This window comes from Barbus barbus (assembly GCF_936440315.1).
Source record: "Barbus barbus genome assembly, chromosome: 17".
In the NCBI taxonomy this organism is placed as follows: domain Eukaryota; kingdom Metazoa; phylum Chordata; class Actinopteri; order Cypriniformes; family Cyprinidae; genus Barbus; species Barbus barbus.
Window position 1 is genome coordinate 12,332,986 of NC_136745.1, and position 17,590 is coordinate 12,350,575.

General features: G+C 36.2%; 2 protein-coding genes across 2 annotated transcripts; both read left to right on the forward strand.

Moving 5' to 3' along the window:
- The first annotated feature begins 404 nt into the window (after positions 1–404).
- On the forward strand, positions 405–10,010 carry LOC306883102 (stimulator of interferon genes protein-like). The gene is made up of 7 exons (XM_079438198.1): positions 405–507; positions 1,801–2,027; positions 2,354–2,531; positions 4,093–4,201; positions 7,504–7,727; positions 9,087–9,273; positions 9,382–10,010. The coding sequence occupies exons 2-7, from the start codon at positions 1,801–1,803 to the stop codon at positions 9,657–9,659; spliced, it is 1,203 nt and encodes a 400-aa protein (XP_079294324.1). The 5' UTR covers positions 405–507; the 3' UTR covers positions 9,660–10,010.
- A 5,286-nt stretch (positions 10,011–15,296) lies between these two features.
- On the forward strand, positions 15,297–17,590 carry LOC306883046 (DNA damage-inducible transcript 4-like protein). Its single transcript, XM_079438114.1, has 2 exons — positions 15,297–15,586; positions 16,127–17,590. Exons 1-2 carry the CDS (start codon positions 15,430–15,432, stop codon positions 16,573–16,575), a joined length of 606 nt encoding a protein of 201 aa, XP_079294240.1. The 5' UTR covers positions 15,297–15,429; the 3' UTR covers positions 16,576–17,590.

Consider the following 17,590-nt stretch of genomic DNA (forward strand, 5'->3'; position numbering starts at 1 on the left):
ATTTCTCTCTGCTCTCTGTTCACATTATTAATACCATGAATTTAATTATTTGATTAATTATTAAAGTGCAAATCATTGTTTTGTTTTTTTAATCTTACATTAAGCCCTAAAACATTTTCAATATGGTCTTCTCTTACACTTATGGACTCCACTGCACTTCCTTATCCACATGTAAATATGGACTTTGTATGTTAAATATTTTATACTGTTTTATAGTCTACTTACATTTAATTTTGAAGGCAACATATATTTGTGTATATATCTTTTATTTTTTAAGATTAGCCTACTTGTAGTGTGCATTAAAAACCATTTGGAAAACATAACTCCAGACTTGTTTGGACAAGGACTGAAAAGTGAAAGTGAAAGTGAATGACCAGATAAAGAAGGTGTGTTGTGAAAGCGAAGACAGAACCAACCAATAAAGACAGAGTGCGAGAGAAAGAGAGGTCAGAAGATTGCACGGAAGAGACGAGGCAATAAATCAAACTGGTCACAATCAAAGCTAAGGTAAGCTTGAACATGTATTATAATTTCTTATAATCAACCTTCTTATAATTTGAAATGTACAGTAATTGTATTAGAAGGCAAAATATCAAAAGCAAGCAGCATTATAGGTGAAAGAAAGCACAAGGATACTTTTAAACCTTTTATCTGATGCACTTAATACATGGCTTTAGAGTCCAAATATTTTTGGGGACCAGTGTATGTGTTTAAACTTCGCAAATCAGTTTATTTTTTATAGGTTATTGCATTTAACATTTTTATTAGCTGAACGTTCCCACACCGGAGGTATGACTTTCTAAAACGGGGGATAGATAAAAGAAAATAAATATATGTTTTTAATCGTTTATCAAATCTTTCTAAAACTGCATTTGAATTGAAGCGAATCCACCCAAAAACTCACACCCCTTTCGACTGTTAGATAATGACACTGAGCATGATTGATAGTCCACTGGTAGTCAACACCGAACAAGCCGTTTTATCTTTATGAAGTTTTGTATGCGTCAGGGTTAAAGTCGAGTAATTTCTGTGGTTACAGTATATCGAAATAGTTGGATATCGAAATAAAGCAGCAGGTGCTGAGAATCTCTCACACAACTGTAGCAGGTGTTTTTCCCCTCACTTGTGATTTGCGTTGTCCTTATCTTTATGGTGAAGCTCTCCATCTGTCATATCTGAAATGCAAACAAGCTCCACTAAATTATATCCAAATGGCATTCATTAAACTAGTAATAGGCTAGCTCCCATAAACCCAGGTCATCTGTACGATGAAATCCATTGCACATCTGTAATACAACACTATGTCCAAAACAAGAACCCATTCAGAATTGAAAGTAGAAATAGAATTTATCTGAAATTTAGACGTATGAAGCACAATAAAAATAGATTTAGATGTAGATGGGTGTTTCTTTAACTATGGACAGTTTTTTCATATTAAAGATATCACAGGGGAATTCTGTAATAAAAACCATAAACATTTCCACCAAATCCTAAATTCTGTGTTGTTTTTAAAAGCATTCTGTAGTGGAAATGTTAGTGCTGGAAATGACATTTTTGGAACATTTTAGTCTTGCGAAGGATAATTTCACTTTAAATGTCCTGAATAATAATAATATAAAAAAAACAACAATCACATTATAATCTAAGAAATTAAATTCATGATAAATATATAAATAATCAAAACATAAGGGTTTAAACCTGATAGTTTTGATAAGAATCAACCACTGGGGCATGAAAGTGCATTATATCTGTGGAGTTAATGATTGGTTGATATCTACACTGTGAATGTGATGTGTTCAGATGTCTGGTGTGATGGGAGAGGACGGTCTGGTCCCCAGAGTGCGCAGCAGGCTGCCAGTGGTGTGTTCAGCTGGACTGGGGCTTCTCATGCTGCTGTTTGCTTGGCTGCTGGACCCTAACAGGTTCAGTGAGAGAGCTGGAATGATCGCTTTTTGTATCACAGTAGAAAGGTTTATTCACAGTATGTGCTTGCTTGCAGAGGAGTGGCTCTTCCATTCAAGGCAAAGGTTAGAAAACAAGTTGTATACCATGTATGTCATTGTATTATACAGTTTAGTTGCAGAATGTGATGAAATATTGTCTTCACTTTTAAAAATAAAGATTCTAAAATGTCTTTTTGTGCAGCAATGCCATAGAAGAACTATTTTTGATTCCCCAAAGAACCTTAAAAAAAAATCTAAAGAACCTATTGCACTATTTTGTGGGATGGAAAGTTTCCATGGATGTTAAAAGTTCTTCATGGAATTATTTGCCAAAAAAAAAAAAAAACATTGTGTTGGATGAAAGTATTCAAAAATGTATTGTTTCAATATATAATTATGCTCTTTTCTAGGTATCACGGCAGAATAAATGAGATCTTTCAGGCTTGCTTTAGAGGGCATGTCGTTTTCGGAATGTGTGCAATATTCCTGATGCTAATGTTGGGTGGAGTTTCATTCTCTGGAGAACAGTGGAGCACCATAGCCCTCATGTGTGCTGTTTACCTGTTACTCAAAAGCTTGGGGTGTCTGGTAAGATTCATCACATGCCAGGAGAGCAAAGTCTAAATCAAAGGATTATGTGAATAATATTCAGTGCATACTTGTTCAACTGGTTCAGTTACATGCAAATGGAACAGTATGCAATGTAGCACAGCACTTTACGTTTGCAGTGGTTTTCAAGTGGTCTACACAGAATCTATAAATAGAGGGCCTTCAAAAATATCAGATAATCACATTCAAAAAGCAGTTTGGAAAATAAAAGACATTCAGTCTTCATTTGAAATGCTACACAGGAAAACACACCCAGTACTGAAAAACATTCTTCACTTTTGCTTTAACAGAGACTGGTGGGATTTATCAGGACACCTGATTCTGATATTTAATACTGATATTAATGGCTCACAGATGTTCAGAATACGCCTGTGGTTTTCTGATCGCAGTTTCTCTCTTCAGCTCGGGTTTCCAACTAAAACCACATCTAATTTTTTATATTTATAAATTACTATTCATATTGAACGTTACACAATATCATCCTCCACAGCAGCTTGGTTCATTACTTGTTCTTAACTTCAGGATTACTGTGGAAGCTAAAATTTCCATTCCAGCCATACATTCAGAGGCGGACAGGAACTAAGTACTTGAGTATTGTACTTAAGTATACCTTTTGAGTATCTGTACTCTACTTGAGTATTATTTTTCCTGGAAACTTATGACTTTAACTTCACTACATTTGAAAGACAAATATTGTACTTTTCACTCCACTACATTTCTATCAAGGTCCTCGAAGTAGAAAGTCGTTACTATGTAGCAGCTTTGAGTCAGTGGGTGATTTTTTGTTCTCCAAAACGATTAGACAGCATTTTTAAATTTTTTGTTTTGATGTCAAATAAGTATTGCTGTTTTGCTTTTTTGTTAAAGCAGTGTTGCTACCGTTGTGTTGCTGGGTTTTAAAGCAGGTTTGATTTTTTTTTATATTAACTGTATTTAGGATTTCACTGTCCACTCTGTTCAAACGTGGATGAATTGTTACACATAGATGTGTGCACACACTATCTGAGCTGTGTGAGATCACTACCATCCTGCTTTTCCCCATAGGTTTTTAACATTCTAGAAGCTCTTTATTCCAAAGATACTACAAGCTAGTCAGTGTATTCAGTAGGTGTAATTTATTGTAAGTTGCTTCAGAGGTATTGCAAGTATTACATACAACAATAAAGCAGTGCATTGACATAAAAAGGGAAATTTACTTTTGGTACTTAAGTACTTTTAAAAGAAAGTACTTCTGTACTTTTACTTAAGTAAAAATCTGTTTTTACAACTTTTACTTGTAATGGAGTAATATTTGACCAGCAGTATCTGTACTTTCACTCAAGTAATGGAGTTGTGTAGCCTACTTTGTCTGCCTCTGCATACATTTATCTCCATACATAAACATCTCACTTAATTATAATTTCTTGCAAAAAACTATATGTTTGTACAGCAACTTATCTGTGGATGGTCAAAAATAAAACAAAAAGAAAACAAAAAAACCCCCTCCAAATTAAACAAGTATATATATTTATCAAAATTATATATTTTTGTGTTTTTGCAGGGTCCTGCTCCAGTTGAGATCTCAGAAATCTGTGAAATGAAGAAGATGAATGTGGCACATGGTTTGGCCTGGTCTTTCTATACCGGCTACCTCAAATTTGTCCTTCCAGGTACATTCGTTTGCACTCTACATGCGAGACCATATTTGTTGAGGCCTCTAGGGGGCAGTAATGACACACGGTTTACTCAAAGGCTGATAACTTTTAAATAGCTATTAATCATGTCATAGTTGTAACTTAGATTCATTTAAACTAAAAAAGCCAGCAAATAATTAAAAGTAAAGATAAAATTGTTCTTGTGAGATCCCATAAAGTAATAACAAGCTATCTTGTAGTAGTAGGCTAATTATTGGCTGCATAGACCTTAGTCAGGGTAGGCCTTTAATTTTTGACAGGAATGAAAACGAGGCTGTAATAGTCCTGTAGCTTAAATAATAAAACATGGTGCAAGCAATACCAAGGTGAATGCAATATAAGTCACTTTGGATAAAAGTGCCAAATAATGTTGTGTATCCACAACTAAAGAATAGGTTAGACTAAGGCTGATGATACATGGGACAGCTTTTTGAGCAATGTTGCTGTCAATGGGCAACGGGGTGAGACACAGGGCCCATGACCGATCTAAAGTAACCAGATTGAAATTTGTTACCCATTCTCAATGGGAAAGTGCCCAAGCAGCATTGCTCAAAAAAAGTAGCCCAGCAAAATTGCTCAAAATGTTGGCCCATGTATCATCAGCTTGATAACAGCCTAGCATTATGCAGCTCTAAATGTGGTTGACGTTGTGTATGACTATGCTTTTTGTGTAACATTAAGGGAGATTTTTGCAGAAAGTGCATAAATAAAAACAAAGGATCATTTACACAACAACATACCACAACGTTGTCAAAATGATCCCCTTTCAAACTGACCAGCGAAAACAACAAAAAATGCTACATTATGGTTGTCAATACTTGTGCATGTCTATAGACCAAACATGTAATACGCAGGTGCATGATGTCATTGTTTTTATTGTAGTTCACACAGAGACAATAACAATATTATTTTTAAAAACTTGCACTTTGAAACCCGTTTTCAGGCCCCCAAAATGCCATTGTCGTGTAAATTATATAATACAAACAATAATATATATGTATAATACAAACTAACAGCAGACAACTTTGCCACATTCTTCATTAATAAAATTACAAACCTCACTGCACAATTTTCCACACCACAATCTGTCAAACACATCTTACCAGCAAACATACACTCATTCACACCCTTCTCTCCACTCTCTGAGTCTCTAAACTCATCCTTTCCAGTCATCCAACTACTTGTCGGCTTGATCCTATTCCATCTCATCTCCTTCAAGCCATTTCTCCTGCAGTTGTACCTGCACTCACTCACATCGTTAACACATCCCTTCACACTGGAATTTTTCCCTCAGCATTTAAACAGGCTCGTATAACCCCACTTCTTAAAAAAAAAAACACTCTTAACCCAACTCTTTTAGGGAACTATAGACCAGTATCCCTTCTACCTTTCATTGCAAAAACACTTGAACGAGTTGTGTTCAACCAAGTCTCTGCTTTTCTCACACAGAACAACCTCCTGGACAGCAACCAATCTGGCTTCAGAAGTGGACATTTGACCGAAATTGCCTTGCTCTCAGTTGTTGAAGCCTTAATTTGCAAGAGCGGCTTCCAAGTCTTCATTACCTATCTTGCTGGATCTGTCTGCTGCTTTTGATACGGTCAACCACCAGATCCTCCTGTCAACCCTATTGAGAAAGGGCATCTCAGGAACCGCACTCCAGTGGTTTGAGTCTTACCTCTCAGATAGGGTCTTCAAGGTATCGCAACATCTAGCTACTGGGGTGCCTCAGGGCTCAGTTCTTGGACCACTTCTCTTTTCTGTCTACATGGCATCACAAGGTTCTGTCATTCAGAAACATGGCTTTTCATATCACTGCTATACTCAACACTACTTCTCATTCCATCCTGATGATCCGACGTTAGCTGCTCGCATCTCAGCATGTCTAACAGATATTTCTTGCTGGATGAAGGACCATCACCTTCAACTCAACTCAACCTAGCTAAAACAGAACTGCTTGTAGTTTCAGCAAACCCATCACTTCATCACAACTTCACCTTCCAGTTAGGCTCAACAACTATAACTCCTTCAAAAACAGCCAGAAACCTTGGAGTTGTGACTGATGATAAGCTGAATTTCTCAGACCACATTGCTAAAACTGCCCGGTCCTGCAGATTTGCATTATGTAATATTAAGAAGATCAGGCCCTTTCTCTCGGAACACATGCAACACAACTCCTTGTTCAGGCTCTTGTTCTGTCCAGACTTGACTATTGCAATGCTCTCTTGGCAAACCTTCTAGCCAATTCCATCAAACCTCTACAATTAATCCAAAATGCCGCTTCAAGAACGCATGTCACACCTCTGTTCATCAATTTGCACTGACTACCAATAGCTGCTCGCATTAAATTCAAGGCATTAATGTTTGCCTACAGAACCACCACTGGCTCTGCACACTTTTACCTAAATTCATTACTTCAGACTTATGTGCCCTCTAGAAGCTTGCGTTCTGCAAGTGAATGACACATTATTGTTCCATCCCAAAGAGGCACAAAATCCCTTTCACTGACTTTTTCATGTTACTTTTAAAACACATCTCTTCCATCTTTATTTTACCCTCTAACTCTTCTTTTTATTAAAAAAACACACACACATTTGACCCTCTATCAATTGCATATTTATTCGCTAACTGCTAGCTTTCTTTTTTCTATTCTATCTACTTGTTTCATATAAAAAACAAAAAACATTAGGTTTCTTTTTTCTATATTCTATCTACTCGTTTTCTTTAAAAGAAAAAACAAAAAAAACCTTTCTACATGTGCTGGGTTAGGCTAATCAAGACTTGTAATAGCACTTGCATGTTGATGCTCTTTTGTTGGTTTTGATTTCTTGTAATGTCCTCATTTGTAAGTCGCTTTGGATAAAAGTGTCTGCTAAATGACAATGTAAATGAACAGCCAAAACGCAAAATGTTTTCTGTTTGTAGTTGAAAATGGTGTCATGTGAACGCCACCTAAAGATTATATAGAAATATTATAATAAGGACTTAAAATTTGTGTTCTTCACATACACAAAGTTATTAAATGGCTTCAGAAAATGGAAAATTTAGTGCACAAGACTAATGTGAACTAATTTTATGGTGGTTTTTGGGGCACGGCGGTCCCTGACCACTTTATGGTTTCATATGAAAGTGTGCGGTGCATGTGCACATTCTTCATAATTTCAAAGTCATGTTTCCAATGTGTGATTAAAATGATGACCCTGAGCTGTAAAACCATCTGATCATATTCAAGATTCTGCTCACTTTCCACATTCATGTTTCTGTTCTTTCACCTGCAGATTTACAGAACAAGGTGAGCCAGTACTCCTCCACCAGGGGGAAACTGAGCTCTCCACGTCTACATATCCTTCTGCCAGTCAACGCAAAGGTTCCAGACAAACCTGAAGAGGAGGACACTAATGTGATCTTCCACGAGAACCTTCCAGAACTGGAGCGGGATACAGCAGGGGTGCGGAAACGTAGCTACAAGAACAGTGTCTACAAGATCACCCAGGACAAAGAGGTGGGCTAATGCTGATTACTGATTATTGAACTTCTTTGATACTGGAAATGATCAAGAACTTTTTCAAAGAAATCATTGCAAAGATATGATATACAGAGCATTTAAACTAGCACAAGTGTGTCCAGAGATAAATGTATTGTCTGTTAATGTACATGTTTCTAGTCTGCACTTCCATACTTTTAAGTAGGCTGTGTGGTAAGGTTATATGCCAGAACTGATGCAGAAGTTTGCACATCTTAGTGATGAGAGAAACAAAAGTTTATGAAACTTTGAATCAACAGAATCAGTTGCTTCGCAAAATGATAAACACCACACGCTGGTGACACTGGTAAAAAAATTATTTTGTTTTTTTCACTTTTTACGTTTTATTGAAAGTGTTATCTATTAAATGCAATTAACAAAGCATCTAATATCATTAACATTGTTATTTTATTAAACTGCAGAGCTTGTTTTATTTTTTGTTTTATAGAGAACTTGGTTAATCAGGCTAATAGACTATTAACTACAACTCCTTTTTGTTATACAAATGTGCCTTTAAAAATGTTTACAAATTTATAAAACAGATCCGAGACCAGGTAAAAACCATACAGACACTTATTCATGGGCTCACAGAATCACACCCGATAGCAGCAAACCACTGAAAATTGTAAAAGTTTCAACATAGTTATGGTGTAACAAAGCCTCATTTACTGAAATCACTGAATCACATGAGTTTGGCATTTTCTCCGAATCAACAAATGATCCACAAAGGTTTCAAAGCTTCACAAAGCGCTCATCACCAGCACACACATAACTGAATTAATGTTTTGTTTTTTCTTCAAAACCATCTACATGTTTTTGCCTAAAAGCTTGGATTACTTTAAGACAAATATAAATGGTTTTTAGATAAAAAATATATTTCCTTAAAATAAATGAACTGCCTTAAAATGTTATAATATTTGATTACAAATTGAAAGACAAGTGGCAGCTTTGATCTTCTATTCCTCACCAACTGAAAATGTGAGCACTAGTGTTGCACTGATGCTACGATAGTTTTTGATAATATTTTGAATTAGATTTTTATATATATATATATATATATATATACTTTCTGTTTTCACTTTAATTTTAGTTAAAGTCTTAGTCATTTTGTTATATTTGTTGTGAAAATCCACCTGAAATACTAGGCACCACAAGCATACAGTTTTCAATGAAGTGTATTGAAATAGCAGGGATAGTAAAGTATAGGATGGATAATATGCAAATTGAGATGCAGCAACACAAACATTTGACTGTCAAAACAGCATCTCTTTGTGGCTAAAAGCTGCAGTGGCACTGAAAATAAATCCAAGGTCTTACCTTCTCTTTGTGTTCCTATAGACTTTTAGCTGTGTTCTGGAATACGCCACGCCACTGCTGACGCTGTATCAGATGTCCCATGAGAGCAGTGCAGGGTTTGGAGAAAGAGAACGAAAACAGCAGGTCCTGTTGTTCTACAGAACGCTCAGCCAAATTCTGGAAGATTCTCTAGAGTGCCGGAACCGTTACCGGCTCGTCCTGCTCAACGGTCAGAATTAAAATAGACTATAAAATCTTATCTGGATAAAATTCTTGTAGTTTTCTCCAACAGTTCTCCTACATATCTAATACTAAATTTTATACACCTGTTTTTCAGATGAGTATACAGGTGACCCTCATTACCTCTCCAGAGAGATCATCCAACACCTCAAACAGCAGGACGGAGAGATTCACATGGACCCCATTCAAGAGCTACCAAATGAAGTTCATCCTGTTCCAGAAGTGGGTCCGATTAGGAATTTTAATGGTGTGCATCCAGAAGACCCAATAAGCAATGACCCCACCCTCATGTTCAGCCAACCACAATCCTTAAGATCTGAACCAGTGGAGACCACTGATTATTTTATTCAACCTAATACAAAGCGATTGAGATGAGATTGAATCATGCAGTGCTCTGTGTGAGTTCTTGGTTGCTTGTGTTCAGTCTTAGAATTATTTAATAGAATAGACCTTGATGTAATAATAATATTTAAGAATCCATCAAATCAGCTGCTCATTAGCACCCTCATTTTCTCTGTTTCATCTCTGTCGTTTCTTGTTCTGTAAATTTGGACAGTTTCAATGAGTATTATCTGCAAGCACCCGAATAAAGGCTGATGACACATTCACACTTTCAGTGTTATTTTAAAAGCATTTATATTTTAGTATATTACTTTATTATTATAATATCATTGTTATTTTATTACAACCTGAATTCCGGAAATGTTGGGACGTTTTTTAAATTTGAATAAAATGAAAACTAAAAGAATTTCTAATCACATGAGCCAATATTTTATTCTCATTAGAACATAGATAACATAACAAATGTTTAAACTGAGAAATTTGACAATTTTATGCACAAAATGAGCTCATTTCAAATTTGATGCCTGCTACAGGTCTCAAAATAGTTGGGACACATAGGTATGTTTACTATGGTGTAGCATCTCCTCTTCTTTTCAAAACAGTTTGAAGACGTCTTGGGCATTTGGGAGGTTATGAGTTTCTGGAGTTTTAGTGTTGCAATTTGGTCCCATGTCCTGATATAGGTTTCCAGCTGCTGAAGAGTTTGTGGTCAACTTTGACGTATTTTTCATTTAATTATGCACCAAATGTTCTCTGTAGGTGAAAGATCTGGACTGCAGGCAGGCCAATTCAGCAGCCGGACTCTTCTACTATGAAGCCATGCTGTTGTAATAGCTGCAGTATGTGGTTTTGCATTGTTCTGCTGAAATACACAAGGCCTTCCCTGAAATAGACGTCGTCTGGAGGGGAGCATATGTTGCTCTAAAACCTTTATATACCTTTCAGCATTCATAGTGCCTTCAAAAACATGCAAGCTGCCCATACCGAATGCACTTATGCACCCCCATACCATCAGAGAAGCTGGCTTTTGAACTGAATGCTGATAACACGCTGGAAGGTCTCCCTCCTATTTAGTCAAATTTGGACTCGTCTGACCATAGAACACTTTTCCACTTTGAAACAGTCCATTTTAAATGAGCCTTAGCCCACAGGACACGGCGGCGCTTCTGGACCATGTTCACATATGGCTTCCTTTTTGCATGATAGAGCTTTAGTTGGCATCTGCAGATGGCACGGTGGATTGTGTTTACCGACAGTGGTTTCTGGAAGTGTGGCACAGCCATATCACCCTGCAGCCCAAGACTGGTTGCCCACTGAAGCTAAGCAGGGTTGAGCCTGGTCAGTACCTGGATGGGAGACCTCCTGGGAAAACTAGGTTGCTGTTGGAAGAGGTGTTAGTGAGGCCAGCAGGGGGTGCTCCCCCTGTGGTCTGTGTGGGTCCTAACGCCCCAGCATAGTGACGGGGACACTATACTGTAAAAAGCACCATCTTTCAGATGAGACGTTAAAACCGAGGTCCTGACTCTCTGTGGTCACTAAAAATCCCATGGCACTTCTCCTAAAGAGTAGGGCTGTAACCCTGGTGTCCTGGCGAAATTCCCTCCACTGGCCCTTATCAATCATGGCCTCCTAGTAATCCCCATCCACTTGATTGGCTCTATCACACTCTCCTCTCCACCTGTAGCTGGTGTGTGGTAAGTGTTCTGGCGCCGTTGTACTGTGGCTGCCGTCTGCCAAGTGGATGCAGCACACTGGTGGTGGTTGAGGAGAGACCCCCACATGATTGTAAAGCGCTTTGGGTGTACAGCAATACACAATAAAAGCGCTATATAAATGCATCATTCATTCATTCATTCATTCATATTGGAGGGCCTCTGTCCATCTTTACTTCTGAGAGACTCTGCCTCTGTAAGACATCCCTTTTATAGCTAATCATGTTATAGACCTGATGTCAATTAACTTACTTAGCTGCTAGATGTTCTCCCAGTTGAATTTTTGCCAAATGTTTTGCTTTTTCAGCCCATTGTTGCCCCCGTGCCAGCTTTTTTGAGACATGTAGTAGGCATCAAATTTGAAATGAGCTCATTTAGTGGATAAAAGTGTAAAATTTCTCCGTTTAAACATGTTCTCTATGTGAGAATAAAATATTGGCTCATGTGATTGAAGGTCTTTTAGTTTTCATTTTATTCAAATTTAAAAAACATCCCAACATTTCCGTAATTCGGGTTGTATTTCTTTTTTAATATGCTATAGTTTTTGTTAATTTTGTGAATTCTTTATATTTTCTGTTTCAGTTTGTTTTTAGTTAAGGTTTTAGTAATTTTGTTGTATGTTTTGGTCATTTTTATTTAGCTTTTTAAAAATGTGTCTATATAGTTTTGATTATTTCTTATTTTTATTAGTTTATTTAGTTTTAGTTACTTTAGTACTTCAACTTACAAGAAATCAACTTAAACTTAAATAAAAAAAAAGGTTAAAGATTTTTTATATTTTATTTTATTTTATTTCAGTTAATGTTTACTTCATTTCAAGTAATGAATGTTTTTATGATACCTATGCCACTAATAAATGTAGCATCATTTATTTACACATTTTTATATTATATAGGGTTTTTTATGCATCAGAGACATATGAATCTTTGAATATGTTGAAAGATATTGCTTTGCTAACACCTACAAAAACTTTTACGTAAAGATGTTTTGAGGGCTTACTGTTGCTAAAAAAAAAAAAAAGATTTTACAAGAAATAAAATTCTTTTTTGCCTTAATTAAATTAAATGTTAACCTTAAAATAAATGTCTTTATTCCTGTGAATGCTTTTTCCCTACTACTTATTCTCAGTTAATGCTGTTGAAAAATTCCTTACTTCTTCCAGTGAAACAGCTCTACTCTGACTGACTCTTTTACTTTCCATGTCCTGCGGCAGAACAATTACAGTGAATGAGAAAAACAAGTTTAAACAAGTCACGATGACAAAGGTGATGCATAACACTGGGAATGATCATTTAAGCTGAATCACACTGCTCGGCCATGACAAACATGTTTAAATCTAACATTTCATTCCACAGATCAAATGTCTTATCCAGTTGAGATAGCTAATTTGAAATAATCTATAAAGAGTTTACTCTGAAGCTGAGCAATTTAGCTGAGCAATATTTTTTTATGAAGCCATAAACTAGTCCATCAGGTTTCTGCAGCTGAGCTGATGTAATTTGGATGGTGTATAAAATTATTTATCCGACACTCAGATGATAAATGAAAACTAGGCGTTAAGTTTATGGATGGTTTATCTCTCTGCACATTTGATCATCTTTTTATTGTTTAAAAATGACTTGAGGGGTTTCCTATGAAGGGATCCATATGCAGCTGATTGAAAGAACATGTCCATCAGGTTTTGATTTGACAGTGATAGATGATCTATCACGGGTTTCTGTTTGTGATCAAAATCAACAAAGACTGGAGTCGTGAGGGGTTGTGAACTGGAAAGGAGGAAAAACTACAAATCATTCAAAACATATGGTTGGAATAAGTTTAGTCTAAGGTCACATGAATGTATTATCTGATTCAGTGAAGACAACCATTTTCTGTATGTCACATTATGAAAGCACTCCATGGTCAAAGGTTTTCAAATAGTTTACTCTTCCTTCCTCGTTCACCCACTCAGTAAAACATATACGATATACGAGATCTGTGGTTCATTTATTCTGCCCTCATTTACATAACTTCTGGAAGGTGCTTCTACAGATGTCTCTTCTAGTTCCTCATTGTAATATCGTAAGATGATTCTCCACTTCTGAGTGGGGCAATGTGACGTCACAGCGCAACCGGTTGGTTAATGACAGAGAACAAAGGTGAGGTCATGAGGAAAAGTCCCTCATCGTGACTTAGAGACAGACAGACGGCAAACAGACAGTTGCTGATGATGCCAGTAAAACTGTCAAAGCACTTTCTAGATCAAACCTGCAGCAGATCAGAGAGACTTAAGTCACAGATTTGCTTTCTTTTGGTTTATATTGTATTATTTACTTTATTAAGACATTTTTTGTGTGAAAACAGTCAGAAAAAGAAACTTAATGTTAAAGCTGTAAATTAAGCAAATCTAAACAGGAACTAAAGGGGTAAAAAGGTTATGTTTGTTTATTAATTAAATGTCATTTGAAATATTAAGGCTTCACAGAGTAATTGTAATAAGAGTGTAAACGTGTTTCATAGAGAAGGCTGCTGAACTGGATTTTACTGACCACATGTTTGTCTCTCTGGTCATGTGAGTCTCACCTGTGAATAATCACACCTCATCTCACACCGTCTGAATCACCCAGAAATCACATTTTTAGTACAGCACATACTTGTTCTTTCCATTAGCATTTATGTGCATGGGTGTTGTCAGTTTGAATGACCTGTCACAATAATTAAGACATATAGGCACTTCTGTTTATTTAAAGGTCACTAACCTTTACACTAAATTTCTTTGTCTAATTGATAAATTATTAGAATATTTTTTTTTTCATGTTGTTTCAGTGGTTGTAACTTCTTTTTTTTTTTTATCCAAGGGTCTCAAATGTAATATTCCCATAGTTGTCCGCAATAGGCTATTATTTGAGAAACTATACATGTAAAATAAGTAAATAAATAAATATGCAAGGAATCATTTCAGGACTAGTACATTTGGAAAAAAGGTAAAAGTAGATTAACAACTGTGGAAAAAGAAATAGTAAATAAAATATAAAAATACTATATATACAAAAATATATATAATATTTCCATAAATGGCTGCTATGGATGAAAGTAGTTTAATAATGTTTAGGATATCATATTATTTGTGAAACTACATGTGAAAAAACAACAACAAATTAATATTTTAATTAAGGAATGAATAAATATTGCAGGATACTTGAGTTCATTTCAAAAACGTTATAAAGGTCGATTAAAAATTGTGGAAAAGAAGTAGTAAATTAAATACAAAAATGGGGGGGGAAGTTATATATTTTTCCCATAACTGTCTGCTATGAATTTAGTTAAGTACTGTTTATGATCTCATATTATTTGAGAAACTGCATGTAAACTAACAAACAAATATACAATTAAATGAATTAATAAATTAATATTGCAGGACTAAACGTTAAAAGTTGATTAAAAAATTGTGGGAAAAGAAATAGCGAATAAAATACAATAAATAAACAACACAATAAAATAAATAATAATGCTATATTCCCATAATTGTCTGCCACTGATTAAAACAGTTTAGCTGTGTTTATGACCTAATATACTACATGTAAATTACATAAATAATAACTGTTGTATTATTTTATAGCATTTTTTAATAATAATAAAAAAAGTTAAATGATTAAAATTGTTGAAAAAGAAAAAAAAAATCTAGAACAAACTGCCTGGCTAAAAATTATCAAACATATAAAGGTTATTAAAAAATTTCTTTTTAAAAAAGAAAATGTGACCAGCCAGATTATCGTAAAATATACAATTTCCATAAAAGAAACAGTCTACATAAAATGTTATCCAAAAAGTGAATGTCCATGTTTATTTGTCAGCTACTGTTTGCTTAATATAAAGTTAATATAATATAATATAACCGCAAGAAGCCGGCTCGGTTGCATGTACTCGAGGCGTAATGTAGCCCATCCCACAAACTTCAGCTGATGCAACATTACATCTCAGTATAAAACCGGCTGCCGCCAGAAGAGCAACACATTCAACCTCTCGGCTCTCGCATTCATGGAAGGAACAAAGAAACATTCTGTGGAAGAGCTGCGCGAGCTGTCGGCGAAACACTCAAAATTCACGTTAAAATGGTCTATACACAAGCCCTTGTGCTCGGTAACGGGATGTCCGTCAGGAACGAGCAGGAAAACCTAGCTGAGGACCTGAGCTTTCTACAGCACTTCAGATCAGACGGACACAAACTCAAACACTGCGGCAAACTCATGAAAGCACACAGCTCGTCAAGTAAGTATCCTATTCCTGTCTAAATCATATATTGTAAGAGAAGCCGGGGCTAATTGTCACAGCTAGGCGCTCTCTCTCTCTCAGTAACAAAAAGCAAAAGTTTTGGTTTTGCATGTTGATTTGAATTAACCTAGCTCAAATGTTAAATTGATATATTTAAATAAATAAACGTGGGTCACGTGCTTTGTGTAGGCCTACATTTTTATATTTTTTTAAAATGACAGAATATCCCCATTATGTCAACTTATCCCTTATAGTGTACTAAACCTTTCTTTTAATGTTCAAAAGCTTTTAGATCAGACATATGATTATTTATGAGCAGGGATGTTCATTGTTCCAGCTTTCCAAAATTGCAACACATTAATTCTAACCACTTAAGTCCATGGCACTTTAGATCAGCTGATGACACTGTATCAGAGGCTGACGGTGTTAGTTTCTTGATTCTAATCTAATGAGCCACTGGTCACTCTCAAACTGCTGAGGCGTAAAGTTCCTGTCCGGTCAGCTGAGCCTGACGTGTTCTTATTTACTCATTCACAGGTCTGGGATCAGAGTGCAGTTTGGAAGAGGAAGAAGAAGACGTGTGTCTTCAATTCGACCTGGCCAAACGCATCGAGAAGTGCCTTTATGAGGCCAAAGGAGCCAGTCTGAGCTGTCAGGAGCTGCGTCTGCCCAGGCACATGACCACACGCGTGGCCGGAGACATCCTGCGCTCATCCACGGATGAGCCATGTGGGATACGAGGCGCGCTGATCCACATATTCATGGAAAGCAAGGGCACGCTACTGAAACTGGGCACCATCATTCCCGATCAGAGTCTCACACCGACTTTTGAGGTCTCGGTAGTCCTGAACCCTGATCTGGGTGGATGGCCTCCACTGAAGATCCTGTTCAGAGGCGGGAAGGTCTTGAGCCTCAGACGGGAATATCGGCTGATCAAGAGGAAGCTCTACTCGTCCGCCACTCCTACTGTACTTGAGTTTTGTTAAAAGTTTGGTATTAAGAGTAAAGGGGAGGAGAAGACAATGCCTGAGGTCTTAGAGGAAGAGGACAACTTTAGGAAAAGCTCATTTTGCACATTATTGTTATAACTGTTACATCAATGTATTTCAGAGTTCACTGAATGGTGTTTAAAAACGTAGATGATAATGTTCAGTTCAATGAAAGAAGGTGATCTTGTGCAACTGAAATTTCTAACAACGTATGAGCAGCTGTTGTTATAATACTGCATTATGCTTGCTTAAAATATCATTTAATATGCATACAAATAGCTATAACTTCGAACCTGATGCATATACACTATCATTCAAAAGTTGGGGTCAGTAAGTTTTCCATTTCAATAAAATGTATTTATTAATTTGATGGCAAATCTGCATTTTTGGCAGGCATTACTTCAGTCTTAAACCTTCAGAAATCATTTTGATTTGGTGCTCAAGAAACAGCATTATTATCAATGTTGAAAACAGCGGTTGCTTAATTTTACATTTAATTAATATATTACATATACATTGTTTTTAGGATTCCCTTGATGATCAGGAAGTTCAAAAGAACACCATTTATGCCTAAAAGTAATAATTTCTTTCATTAAAAAAAATCTCACTGACCCAGAGCTTTTAGAACGGTAATAATATTCATGAGATTTTACATTGTTGTAAAAGCTCAAAGCATTGTCATATCTTGAGGTTTGTGACAAACACTACTGTCAGGTGACACGGCACATGAGATCAGATCATCTTTGTATGACTATGATGGGTGTGTTGAGACTGCAGTATATTCAGTTTCAATTCTCCACTATTGTTTACTGATGTTCAGGGATATAGGATGGTTCACATTGTATATGAATCACGCCACTGATACATGTTGATGGCATTAATGGATATTGAGTGGTTGGTTTTTTTTTGTGTGACTTTGAACAGGACAAGCTGGTATTGTCCTCCCGGTTAAGCATTTGTACTATTATTTTTGTTTGAAAGCACAAGTTGAATAAATTATTCCTAAAATGAC